Source organism: Harpia harpyja, chromosome 10 (assembly GCF_026419915.1).
Source record: "Harpia harpyja isolate bHarHar1 chromosome 10, bHarHar1 primary haplotype, whole genome shotgun sequence".
NCBI classification, from domain to species: domain Eukaryota; kingdom Metazoa; phylum Chordata; class Aves; order Accipitriformes; family Accipitridae; genus Harpia; species Harpia harpyja.
In genome coordinates, this window is record NC_068949.1 from 21,957,343 (window position 1) to 21,971,790 (window position 14,448).

General features: G+C 37.6%; 1 protein-coding gene across 11 annotated transcripts in view; it reads right to left on the reverse strand.

Moving 5' to 3' along the window:
- The window catches only part of KAT6B (lysine acetyltransferase 6B), a 120,895-nt gene that overhangs the window by 42,464 nt on the left and 63,983 nt on the right, over window positions 1-14,448 (reverse strand). For 7 of the 11 annotated variants that reach the window (XM_052798665.1, XM_052798667.1, XM_052798669.1 and 4 more), the window contains exons 3-8: window positions 14,043-14,151; window positions 8,277-8,392; window positions 8,028-8,109; window positions 6,285-6,417; window positions 1,718-2,649; window positions 671-792 (exon numbers count right to left, since the gene is read on the reverse strand). In XM_052798665.1, coding sequence (XP_052654625.1) covers window positions 671-792; window positions 1,718-2,649; window positions 6,285-6,417; window positions 8,028-8,109; window positions 8,277-8,392; window positions 14,043-14,151 — 1,494 coding nt within the window. Of the gene's footprint in view, window positions 1-670; window positions 793-1,717; window positions 2,650-6,284; window positions 6,418-8,027; window positions 8,110-8,276; window positions 8,393-14,042; window positions 14,152-14,448 lie in introns of those variants that run through there. The other 4 variants (XM_052798673.1, XM_052798671.1, XM_052798670.1 and 1 more) reach the window with 3 other exon arrangements.

Consider the following 14,448-nt stretch of genomic DNA (forward strand, 5'->3'; position numbering starts at 1 on the left):
GGAAGGTTCACCTTCCATGTGCAGCTTCCTTGGCACAAAAAAAAAAGAAAAAAAACCCTCAGTCTCCACAAGCTTTAGATTACTACTATATACTTAAAGAATAGCATTAACACCAGCTGGTATAAACAGTTTTAGTCAGATTAAGCTCAAATATTTTCACTGCTAGAAAAAGTCTATAGTATTTAAACTCAAAGTGTGTTAAATCACTGGGTGAAATGAAGTTATAAACTCACTAACCCCAGTTTGCTACCAAACTGTATTTGCTGGGACAGACTTAACTTTTCACAGTGGCTGCTTTATCCACAGAGGAAAATCATCAGGCACATTCTTACCAACCAACACCCTCTCAGTCCTGACCAGGATATCAACTATGCTTAATCTCTGTGCTTAATCAGTGGTAGTCCTGTGTCCAAAATGATCAAGTATATCTTTCAAAATCTATCCCGAGTGTCACTTATCATCTGACCCATTCCAGTGTGATGCCTTGTCTCTTATCTAGAATATAACTGTATATACAGTGTCTCCCAAACTAAAGTCACAGCAAGCATGACACATTAGATCAAAAGGAATATATTAAAAATGAAGATGAATAGACATATGAAAACAAATTGATTTTTTTTTTTTTTTAAATTTACAGAAATAACTACATTTTATGTAACATGATTCTTACCTCCAGGGAAAGTTCTCGAGCCTGCTTAAATACTTCCAAATCCTCCTGTGTAACAGTGTCCTTGCTTCCCACCAGAAATACATCCGTATTTTCTTGTTTGATGCTTAGTTTGATTTCAGTATCTGTTATTTAAAACCAGCAAAAAGTTTATTCACAGACATGAAGGTTACATGTGCCTTACCAAAGTGATACTCCTAAACAGGATTGTAGCAACGATGGCTGTTGTGACTCCCCATTTTAACTAAATTTGGGATTACTAAGTAAGAGAAATGAAACCTTCCCCCCTTCTTGTTTTGTCGTTTGCTGTTGCATGAGCTATTTTTGGTACTTGCTTGTCTGTCTGTATAAGCCTTTACAGTCCAGTTCTACTACATTAGTTTTGAACCTCATGAAATGGAGTATGTTCTATCACTAGAACTATGCCACCTGATAAAATTCCAGTATACTCTAAAAGGTAAAAATAAAAATAAGAGAAAAAAAAGTTGCCCTTAAAAGTTGGAGACCAATGCTAAACTAAGTCCACATTCAAACATTATAAATATATTTTTTCTTAAATAAAAGTCATTATAAAAAAGGTAGTTCACAGCAGTACAGATCAAGTGTTGTGGAGACTGTAGCAGGATGGAATTGTTCATGAAAAAGCAATGGAGCAGAGGGAAATGAATTGAAATGCCCACCATTATAAGCACTGACAGGACACAATCATGATGACAGCACTACTGCCAGAGAAAGGGCAGGGGAAGAACAAGGAAGTAGCATGAAAAGTGGCTACTCATGCGGCACTACACAGCCATAAGCAACATTATGAAGGCATTTGGGGCTCCTAGTGTCAACTACAGATGCAAAAAATAATAAAAAGGTGGTGTGGTATTAGTCAGAAAAAACATTTTGGAAATTTAGTCAGCATTAGATAAAAGGTCAAAGTTTCGTTGCTTTTGTATGAAAGTGAAGTAAGAACAAGAGAAATAGCTAAGACCTATGTGACAATATAAGAATTTTGGTTTTGGACGGGACGCAGGTTTGGTTGGCGCTTTGACCTTTGCTTACCATCATCCTGATCAGGTTTAATCCTTCCGTCTGCCAAGCTCCCCTTCCCTGGTGAGGGGGTCCCCATCTGAGGGGTCACTTTATACTTTAATCTGCCTAGAATCCTGTGCTTTTTAAGGAAAGTTGTTCTCTTGAGGTGAGCAATTGCTTTAAAAGCATGTCCTCTAGACACACCCCATCCAGAGGTACAGGCATGAGAAATAAACCTGCTCCTAACCTCTTTCTTTCCATAGAAACGGCTATTAGATTTTGATGTGGAAGATAATTCTGGTTTACGACGCAAACGTTTGGGTGGTGCATAACTTGGGTGTCCCTTTTTTCGAGACTGTCCCTGAGTGGTATAGATATGAGAGAGTCCATCAAAGAGTCCCTTTAGCTGACTGTTATTAGGAAGGCTACTAAAGGAAGGTATGCTTGACTGACTGGAAGAACTTTGGGGAGAGTTAGAAGAAGTGGAAGTGCTGGATTTTTGCGAACTGGGGCTCTGACCAGAGATGGGGGTTAGGGGTAGAAGTGAAGAAGGTGGAGGTTTTAGCTTTTGTGTGGTACCTGTAGCCAACACAAGAGAAGTGCATGACTGTTTCTGAGAGACCTTTTTCCTTGGACGATAGTGCTTTGAAAAGTCTATTATTTCACCTCGTGATCTGCGACCATCAGGTGATGGTGTAAAGAACTTAGTAAGGCCATCAATGAGCCCTTTGGTTTTCTTGTTAACTTTAAGTGTAGAGGCAGATATGTAGGTGGAGGTGGTGGTGATTTTGGTGGTGGCACCAGGCCGAGTGGGGTCTGTAACAGGCAATCTGCTGCTTGAATCCTTCACAGATGCAGCATGACCAGATGAAGGTGTGGTACACACTTTAGTCTTTTGACCCCTACCAGGTGACCCCCTTCCTGTGAATGCATTCACGGATCCTTCATCACTGGTTACAGACCTATGCAAAAATTTGGGAAATAAAAATCAGCATTAAAAATGTATAACTACTGCCAAATAGTACTACAGTTTATACAAGTTATTTATGCCACTGTACCTAAAAATCTTTTAAGAAATTTAAAGACATATGCACTTTGGAAATACATTTCATGCTATGATGTTAACAGCCAACTGTTTTTTTTTTCCCCTTTTCCTTTTTTCTTTTTGACCCCTCTCCCCCATTCTTTAAAAGATAGTCCACAGTATATATAAATAGAAGCAGCTAAGATAGGAAGATGTCACAAGTATACAGCCTTCCTACCTACTTTTAGGCATGGCAAAAGAGTGTGCTGCTTTGGAGAAAAACCATCAACGCACTGTGTCTGAATACAGTAACTGCTCCATCACCATAGAGTTTATTGTACACACAAAGGAGATGTACATGTTCAGTGTTAATAAATTACTGCATATCAAAACACTTCACTTCAGACTACATTTGCTTAAACTATAGAGAAAGTCTATTAGTCCTTTAAAGCAATACAGTCAGTTTTCAAGAAACTGCTATTTTTTCCACACTCTCATTGGATTATGTATGTCAACACTAGTAGTAAAAATTACTGCCAAAGACCTAAAAGCAAAATGAGGTAGTTTATGAAGAGCATTACAACAAAACCAAAAAAGATAGACCCTGTTTTCTTCAGAAATTGTAACAATAGCAAAAAAAAAAAAAAAAAGCAAAGGAAAGGAAAGAACAGAACAGTAAGACCAAGTGGTGTTTGTAGAAAAGCCGTAAACAAATCAGGCCTAACATGGAAGGTGTTAATAAAGAAGAATGGTGAACGTTACTTAAATGCTAGGAAGAAAAAGGGCATGCTGAAAGCCAACATTTGTTACACCAGAAGTACAGGTTTAGCTAGTCACTAATGACTGAAGAGAGGAACAACAGTGAACAATACACTGAAGAGTAGTATATTGTAAGTATATAGAAACAGAACATTTAAAAATATTTACAGTAAAAGGAATAGGTATCAGGAGGCATGATCAAATTGCAAATCCAAACAAAGCTATATAGTTGCATCAAATGCTTCCATTCCCTTTTCCATCCTGCTCTTTGAAGTCAGCTTATTTACTCTGCAGTGGAAAGTTTTCTTCCACAGATTTGCCTTCTTAATTGAGATGCTGAAGTAATTAATTCCAACAGGTTACTTCTAATTAAAGATTGAACAGCCTGGGGCTACCATCTGGTTTACTGAACTCCAAGGGCCCACCAGTTTAAGAACTAGCCCCTTTCCCACTCACACATCCTTAAATTTGGTTAGCTCCTAAGAGGCAACAAAACCAAAAACTTCTAAGTCTTTTGAATCCTTTGGTGCCATAAGCTTATGTCCATCACAAGACCTATTCTTATTACCAGATGTAGTAATCACCATCAGTGCCAGAGGCACCAACACACACCTGGTTTTAGTTAATACTACACAGTAATTTGCCTGTGAAGGGCCTCCTACAGATGGTCAACAGGCAAAAAATTATTCCAGTACTACTGGACAGATTTTCTTTGTACTACACAAAAAGAACTAAGCGGCTTTAGCTAACTTTCCTGTATTTCACGTGGCCATGCACTTTTATGCATGACACTCTCGTCTTCTGTACTCCATGATCACTTTTAAATAGGATTCCATGAGGAAGAGTCTCTTCTCTTATTGCATCTCCTAACCACTATTTTTCCAAAACAAGACTACTTTGTTTTATATATATATATTAGACACTGAAGTAATAGAAATGTGCCCACAGTATTGCAAATATTCAGTATACAAACAACCCCCTCAAGTACTATTCTAACATGCTCATGTGGCTCACGTGCTACAAAGAAAAGAAAGTCTTTATAAAAATAGTCATAATCATCATCCAACACTAAGAGAACTTCTGCAGCCTTTAGCATGACATTTATTTTTAAAGTTGTAGCTTAGAAACCCATTAGCAAAATATAACAGTAAAACCCTCACAACCTTTCCAACCTTTCTTTTACATGTACAAGGAAGGAGGAGAAGCAGAATTACTGTGTCAGACAGATATTCCTGCTAAATCCACTGTGGGAACCCAAATCAGGGACATGTTTTTAGAGAAGATAGCAGTACTGTATTTCCCTAACCTCCAGTTGAAGGCTTAGGAGTTTTCAAAGGGTTAAAACCAGAGGTATAGCTAGATGTACAGGGAATGTTTTTATTATGCACACACAATGACATATAGGAATTTCAGTTAGAACACTGAAAGTTGTATAGTTATTACAATGACCTTCAAATTCTTAAGTTATTTAGTCAGGAGGAGAATGGAGAAGTAAAAAAATGTTTCACCCACTCTTCCGTTAACAGCATGCTCTCATGAACCACTACAACTACATCTTTTACTTTCATATAGCACCACATGTCATCCTTGTCCTATACTACTTTCCTAGAGCAGCATACACTGAACTTTAGGACAAGGACCAAAAAGGCAAGACAAGAGATGCTGGCAGAGAGAGGGAGAAGAGAATATAGCAAGCTGCACAGTACCAAGTACATCAACTTGACTAGTGTGCTGTACTCTAGTACTGCAAGTATATTTTTTTTCCTTCTATTTTTACATGTTGGCTCCACTGGCTCCAGAAATCCTTATTATGCAAAATGCAAAGTTTTACAGCAGCTACCATGCAACTCCAAAGAATACCAGACAGGTGTTTAGACCATAGAGAAAAATGGTTGGGTAACAGCCACATGACGGAATGAGTAGTACATAGAGCCAGAAAGCTCAGCTGCTGAGCTAACATGGCCAAACAGATAGTTAAATAGGAGGGGAAGAAAGGCATATGTGCATAGAACATGTGACTGAGGGCAACATGCTACTGGACTTAACACAGAATCTGTTCCTGTTTAACACTCAGTGTAAAGTCAACTCTGCATTTGAACGTTACTTAAACAATCCTCCAACCAAGCCTTAATACGTCCAACTACAGTGTCCCCTGGAAAGATAGATGCCAAAAGAATTACAGCACTCTCTTGTCTTAGATAAACACATTCCTGAGAAGCAAGAGGAATTACAACCTCTTTCCCTAGTAACCAGTGGCAGCTTAACAGCAGAATTCAAGTAATAATTTTTTCCAGAGTACCACTGAAACCAGAACTTCTGTAGTACCTGCGTAGTTTGCGTTTTGGAATGGGTTTTGTGAGCTGATATTAACTAATAAAGTCATTTTTATACAACTTTTGAGCAGGTCTTTGAGCAGAACAGTCTCCTAAAGCTGGATGTAAGTAACTCACTATTATCCACTTAATATAGATTCTGTTAGGTACTTCATTTGAAGTTACACTTAAAAGACGGCTTTGGCATATGTTATCATACAAACTTTTATTTGCATCTGCTATAGGTACAAGTTTTGTTAAAAAACTTATGGGATCTAGAAAAGTAAGTTGCAGGAAGTTTTTTCATCACCTTCTGACATGACACAAAAAGCACCCACTGTAATTAAGAAGTTACTAGCCATTGGGCTGAAAGGCATATACTAGAATACTTGCCACCTATTTTCCCCAACTTGAAATACAGTTAAAAACTGTAGTTGAACCTGCATCAACTCTTATCTGACTACATTCTAGAAACATTAAAAAAAATTCAAGAGAAACCTACAACATTCGTTGCTTTAGTTTATTTTTCGGTCGTCCAATAGGTTTTGCATATCGTCGCCTTATTTGGGCAGCTTTCTCATGAAGTAGCTTTCTCCCTTTCTTCTTTGGTCTACAGACCTGGCAAATCCACATCCCTACATAAAGGAAAAAAAGTTTAATTGTACACAGTTTATTTAATCTGTTCTGCAGGTGTCTACCAAGATACATGCCAAGTACACAAGGTCAACAAATTATCTTATGAACAGGACATAGGGAAGGGGAAGTGGACAGAGAAAAGTGATCCACTTCTATCCATACTTTGAAATATTTGAAAGCAAAGTGCTCATGGAAAGGGGAAAGAAAAGAGGCAACAAGGGTCACAGAAAAGATTGTAAGCAAATGGGTTCTTATAAGAATTTCTGTTCTAGCTTGTCCCTCCTTATACTACCTAGATCTTTCTTCAGACACAATTAAGACAGAGGAAAAAAAAAAAATTACATGTGCATGTCCTGGTTTCAGCTGGGATAGAGTTTACTGTCTTCCTAGTAGCTGGTACAGTGCTATGTTTTGAGTTCAGTATGCGAAGAATGTTGATAATGCTGATGTTTTCAGTTGTTGCTCAGTAGTGTTTAGACTAAAGTCAAGGATTTTTCAGCTTCTCATGCCCAGCCAGCGAGAAAGCTGGAGGGGCACAAGAAGTTGGCACAGGACACAGCCAGGGCACCTGACCCGAACTGGCCAATGGGGTATTCCATACCATGTGACATCCCATCTAGTATAGGAACGGGGAAGTTGGGGCGGGGAATCGCTGCTCCGGGGACTGGCTGGGTGTCAGTCAGTGGGTGGTGAGCAACTGCACTGCGCATCATTTGTACATTCCAATCCTTTCATTATTGCTGTTGTCATTTTATTAGTGTTATCATTATCATTATTAGTTTCTTCTTTTCTGTTCTATTAAACCGTTCTTATCTCAACCCACGGGTTTTGCTTCTTTTCCCGATTTTCTCCCCCATCCCACTGCGGGGGGGGGGGGGGGGGGAGTGAGTGAGCGGCTGCGTGGTGTTTAGTTGCTGGCTGGGGTTAAACCACAACAGTGCGTTACAAAGCAATCTAGGCTAGAGTGTGCTAAAGAAAATACCAGATCACACCTAGGTATGCTTGTTTTAATATACAACAACTTGAATTTGGCATCCTTTTAACATTAGATGATCGTGTCTGAACACTTAATTTATTATAGATAAGGCTGGGAATTAGGAGGAAAAAAAAGCTGGAAGAAGTCTTTAGTGTAACTTTAAGATTAAACAGGGAAAGCCATAAAGATGTGAGAGCAGAAGTGAGAGGTGCTATATATCAGAAATCTAGAGATTAGAGAACCTGAAGAGATAGGTGTTTTGTTTGCTTCTCTGTTTTTTAAATTTCTCTTACAAAAGACAAGAAGCAGCAGGCTCTTTCACCTACTCTAAGGACTTCTTTGTCAGTGTATATACTCCAAACATTTTAACAGCCTTTGTGAAACTTCACCTTCAATAAATTGGCCAAGAGCTCAATATGCAGTGAATTCATCTGGTCAACTGACCACAGACCTTTCTGTTCTCAGGAAAATAGTAAATCTCAAGTAAAGAAAAATAAAATTGGCTTTGACATGATTGATATCATACTGTTTACCAATGTAAAAATAATTAGCATGCTCAAGAGCTTTTGGTCACTTAGCATGAGAAAAGACTATGAATGATAGTATTTTCATTGAAAGGATTTTTATTATCACCTTTTGGCATTCGGGAAAGTGGTGGGTCACAGCACTCCATGTGGAACCCTCTATCACAGGAGTCGCAAAAAAGCATGTTATCCTGAAGGGGGCAGGGGGTGGGGGTGGGGAGGAAGAGGAAGAGGAAAAAAAGACTTAATAAAGCATTGCTTGAAGTTGTACATCAGTGATTTGTATTTGCACATGTGCTAAGTATAGAGCTACAGTAAACAAAGAAAAGTCAGATAACACTCAACAGTCTAAACTTACTGCATTTTTGCCTTGGATCCTACATGCACTGCATGTCTTGCATTCAATACACTGCCATCTTAAGGCCTTCACATTTGTTGTTAACTCAGGACAGAATTTCAAACATGATGGATGTCCTAAAAAAACCAAAATATTTAAAGCTTGAGATTTAAGATTGGTAAAATGGATTCTTAAGTTCAACAGGATGTAGCCAGCACCACCAGAACCCTGGAAGCACCAGCTGTTTTCAGAACTTTGCAACACATTATTTAACTCATCTACTTCATACAAAGATACAGAGTAACTGCCATAAAACTCATTTATGAAGAGAGGTAGAAAGTTGACTTCTACTGTAACTGACACCTGTGAATGGTCTACACAAGCACCTGAAATTTAATTTTATTTTCAGTAGGTTATTTCCATAGCATATTAAACTGCCATTGGTTCTGAAGAAAGTATTTTTACAAACTTGACCCCATTCCCCTTTCATAGCAGTGCAACATGAACAGAGGAAATCTTTAGATAAAACTGTATTAGCTATTTTTCTAAATATACTAAGTATCTACCAGAGAAACTTAACAGTCAAACTATATGCATTTTTCATTCCAACTTATTACTTAATTACATATAAAGAACAATTTCAGAGCAGTAAGAAGGAAAAAATGAAGCAGACAATTGGCACAAGAAAAGCTTACTGCAAAGGATGACTTAAAACATTGTGGGGAGTAGGGAAGAGTAGCTGAACTACCACCTCCCATGAAACTATTCTTTATTCCCTGGTGGGACCATCCTCTTCTCATGGTAGCCTAGGCAGCCTACATGGCTTTTCCAATTAATACAAGATAGCAGACAACTGAACGCATACAACACCTTAGGCAATACTGGCAGTAATTTTTCACGTCTTCAACAACCTCAATGGAGTGTACCCTTAATCCAAAGAAAGATAAAAGCACTGCTAAATAGGAAGGGATAAGCCTTCCCAGGGAAACACTTTTTGCTAGTATTATATTCAGAGATTATCAAGAACGTCAACCCACAAGTTGTCAGAGATAAGAATCCCTGATGTCATGCTGCACTTATAGATGGCTGCAGTTATGTGATGCGCATGAAGGATGCTTTCTTCTCACTGTCAGAGTCGGGATACATGCTTTCTTCCAGGTAATGGTCTAGTCATGATGATTCAGACTTTCTCCATCTGCTGTTTCTCAGTCCAAGACTGAGCTAAACCACCACAAACAAGAATACAGGCTAATCCATAAACATTTTCTATTTTTGTCTTCCAATGGACTGAGGCATGAACAGCAAAGATGAGTGATGGAATGCAAAAGCCGCTTATTAAAGTGCAAATTTCAAATTTTAATTTGTTTTATTGTATGTACAAATCCAAAAGTGGTTTAATCCACTTTTGTTAAATTTTAAAAAGACAACTTAAATTGTGTAAATATAGCACATTCTCAAAACAAAATGCAGGAATATAGTCTATTAGTAAAGAACAATTAATAATAAATTCAAAGAGTAGTTTCAAAAGCAAAGATATAGAAAAAGCATTGCCGTTTGATTCCTAGCATACTGTTTAAGCACATTAACAAATTTTGTGGTTAAAACTGAGTATGCACTTAAAGGTACTATTTTTCTTGAAAGTGACAAACATACTCTGTAACTGCATAGTTGAGTTCAATGCTGCACTGCTCCCTTCAACAAAGCTTAACAAATGCTTCATTTAAAAAAATCTGCTAAGTAAGAAAAAAGCTCCCTAGAGTGGCTGATATTAATAATCAATATCACAGAAAGACTGATTTCATCAACCATGACTTAATAACTATATTAACACATTAAAGTGTAATCATAAACCAATTACTTCCATATAAGTACATTTAATTTCAGTTATCTACCCTGCACAGAAGTTATTTACTTCTGTAAGTTGTGGTTTAAATTGTTGATCTTAACTTTGCCTTAAGTAAATAACTGAGAAGTATAAACATATGAAACATCCATTCCTACTGGTTGGTAACTATGCACAGATTAGGTGTAACAGGGTTACTTTATTTCTCTGTTATCTACCAACATAACATTTCTCATTCAAGCAGTTACACAGCTTAATACATTTGTTAATACCCTTAAGTGTTAGATTTTACTATTGGACAAAAATTAAAGGAAAAAAAAATCCATTGGTATTAAATATGAAGATTCTGCCTGCAACTCCAAGTCCCTGAGCCACAAATAACTAGAGGCTGGAAGAGCGCAAATGGGAGTAATCGCTATGCATTTGCCATGTTCTTTTACTGTCTTTCCTAGGTATGCACTAGCAGAGACAGCACAGAAATTTTCAGATTTCAAAATACCATATGGTGGTGTTCTTTAATAGCTAACAATACTTACACTCTTCATTTTGGACATAAATTGACACAGTGCAAATATAACAATAACAAGTAGAGGGTAATGCCTACTAAACACGAAGTGGTAATCAACACAGGTTTCACTTTTAAAAGGAACTCTGTTTAACTACTTCCGTAGTTTAACAAATTTCTGTAGTTAGTTATTTTTAACTTTGATACAAATATGGGGAACTAATGTATAAGATAATCCACAAAAAACCCCCTTGTGTTTGATAACCTTTTAGGTAGGAAGCATTATTATTTAGGGTGACTTTAGCCATGAGCAGAGAGGATCAGTGCACCTATCTTGGGTATGTAGTAGGTTTTTCCACCTGCATGTTTCTTAACAGTTCATTTTATCCAGCTAGCCAACATCCTCCCACAGATGGTAATAACTAAGACAACTCCCATATTCCCTTGTTCTTAAAGCATACCCTAAATTTCCCTTATAAAGCAATCTCTGCACAGTCCTTCCCAAACATTTTCTGTCCCTATTCCTCTTGACCTGACTCTGATGCCTTTGTTGCTCTGCTCTCCAGCCTCCCCTACCCATCTTTGATTGGTAACCCTCTTGCCTTCTCAGCCTAACATACTATTTGTTTGAAAGGACAGTACCCACAGGTATTCTACTTTTAGCTATTTTTTTCCCCTTTATTTAAATATTTATTATTGTTCCCCAGTACCTCAACTTTTTTTTTCCCCTCCTCTTTCTAAAACTTAAAATCTGTCAGCAACAGCTCTTTAATTGCTTCTGCACCTCTCAATTGGAAAAATGGAAGTAGAGTTCAGTTCGATTACAGTTCTCAAGTCTATCAATTTTTCAAAATCAAAAGATCAGGAAAAAAGCAGGAGGGAGAGGAAAAGAAAAAAAAAAAAAGAAGAGCAATGTTTGCTTTCGTTGTAGAGTTTGTTTTCTCACACCTGACATCGCTCATCTTACTCCTTTAGAAAATGCCCTGTGCGAAGTGACATAGCAGCGCATTTCATTTCCAGTGCTCAAATACATTATCCTCCCAAATATCACAAAATAAGGGTAACATCAATGAAATGTGCAGATATCCAGATAGTTTCTGCTTTCAGAACACAGAAGCATGACCTGGAGACACAAGCGACGGACAACAAAAACGTAACGGAAAGCAGACATGCCAGTAGTGGGCACTGCAATTTAATTTCTGATCGACTGAACAATTTGCTTGCTGTGCGCAACATGCAATTTCTTTTATGTTTGTTAGACAGCAAGACCAGCTTTGAGATACACTGCAATGTGCAAAATTACGAATCCAATTACAATAAACCTCCACTTGAGTGAAGTTTCGTTATTTATAAATTGCTCTGAGATTAGTTTTTATTTTAGTTAGGCATCAGTAGCTAAAGTTTAACCATCCAGCAATCTGATTGGCAGTCTCAACATTTCATTCTTTATATCTAATACATCTGAGGAACTAATTGAAGATAATTTAGTCTTAATGAGGCAGAGAGAATGTATCAGTGTTAATTCAAATGGAAGCTGATCCATGAAAGTCAAGACTTCCCGTTCTAAAGCATCTTAGACCTACCAGGGGATTATTACACAACAGAAGAGTAGCTGATATCTAAGCTCACCTGATTAATGTAAACTCTGTGTACCAGAGTCTAACCAAGCACAAATCTTATTCAATTCCCGAATATTAGAATACAGATTTGAGAATACAGGAAACCTGTAAACCATTAAAGGAAGACAGTTTAAAATCTATGGGTTTTGGTTTTGCATACTGGGGTGAAAAAGCCACTTCCTTACTTCACTGTTTAATCATTTGCTTAAATGTACTAAAAAATACACTGGCTAAAATACAAAGAATCTGTCTGGGGTGACAGATTCAGAAGCACACAATCAAAAGCATATCCTGATTAACTGACAACACAGTTTTGATCCACGCTGTTTTGTTTTCACTGAAGTATCTACATAGCTATCACAGTACCCAAGACAGACTATCTTCAGCACACCTACAAAATGATGATACACATGGACTCTGAATTCCAAAGACACCGAAACAGTACTTTCACCTCCAGCCTTCTCAAAAGTAGTGCTGGAAGTGCTTACGCAGACCCTACCACTTCTCTACTCATTTCCCTCCTGAGCACTTCCTTCTTCATTCTGGCACAGAAGCTGGTATGGCTCTGCAGTGAACTGCACTGGGGAACTTATCAAACTTGTTGTCTTTTAACTATGTTTGTTCCTCAATCCAGTTTATATGCAACCATGTGCCAGCATAAAGGGGTAGCATCAAGCAGTTGGATATTGCAGCCTGTGACTTTAAGCAGCACTGCTATTTTGTCTTTGAGCTGGGATGGATGGTCTACATTGCAAAGCTTTACCAAAAGTACTTCCCAATGCAGCTGTAAGCTTATGGGAGCAAAAGTTTTTTTTACTGGCACAGCTAAGGACAGCTAAACAAAAGCAGTCCACTCAACTGACAAACTATACTGGCCAAATAACTCCTCTTCCAGAATAAAGCTATTTTCCACAGGGGATTTTTTCAGAATAGTTAAAACTACAGAGGATTTTCACATCCAGTTGCACCAGAAAAAGCTTTATGGCATAGAGCTGCTAAAGAGATTTGCCCATGTTTCTTAGCCAAATCCCTCTGTGAATCAGGAATAACCTAGGCCAAGAACACGTTTGGTATCATCCATGCACAAGCACTGCACAAAGCAACAGCGTGCTACAGTATTTCATTTTCAAAATTAACCTAGTTGCTCACTTTAAGGGAAGCACTTGCATTCAGAACAACCACAGGAAGTCCACAAGAGCTGCTGCAACACACAGGAGCAAGGTATATATGATCAGTAGAGAGTCACTATCTTGTGCCTGAGAAGTAACAGGTGCCTAACAGCTTTAGTATGTTATTTGAAATATTATTCAAATACCCACTCGAATAAGTAAAGAATTTTATAAAGAAATGAACTGGATACACAAGAGCAAAGACCGCTACACAGTCTTTATTGTGATGAATATTCCTCAGCTTCTACAATGTTGCAAATCGGTGCAAGCAAAATTCTTGATCATCATTTGATGTTACAACGCAAACCTGAGTTTTCAGGTTAAACATAGATCCACAATACAGAATTCCTGTATTTTATAAGTGTGGTTTCCCTATTAGTTTACTCAGCAGATCCATACTTTTGGCATAAAGATGAATTCACACGTCTCATTTGTAGTTATCCAGATGACAAAATTTTAGTGTAAGGAAAAAAAAAAAAAAAAAAAGAAGAAAAAAGTATGAAGGTATGTCTCCTCCATCCCTCGCTTTGTTTCAGTTCTCAATCTATGTTCAAAGAGAGGATGACATTCAGAAGTTTAAAATATTTTTAATACCTTAAAAACAGACTTAAACATAAACATTTCTATTATTTGTAAATTCAGCCAACTTACCACTGCTGCCACAGTCTGCACAAGACAACAGCTCTTCTGGTTTTTTTTCACGATTTGATTCTTTCGTTCCCAAACAAAAGCTACATATCGGGATGGGATCGGCTCGTGGCTACATTTAAAAATAAACAGACAGAGTTAGCTAGGGGGGAAAAAAAAAAGCCTCAGTAGTCTTTTCTTTCACTTTTACCTGACATTTTGTTGTACCCCATATTAATTACCAAGACAAACATCCATTTTGCTAACTTTGGAATAACAAAGTTTATTACCTTAACACATTTCATAAATGTTAAGTTGGCCCATAATAAGCAACGTGGTATGCTAATCCATGTAAACCTCTCCAATAAAAGACTTGTGTTAACAAAAATGAGGAAAAACTAGAACTTAGGACACTAATCTTGAACACACA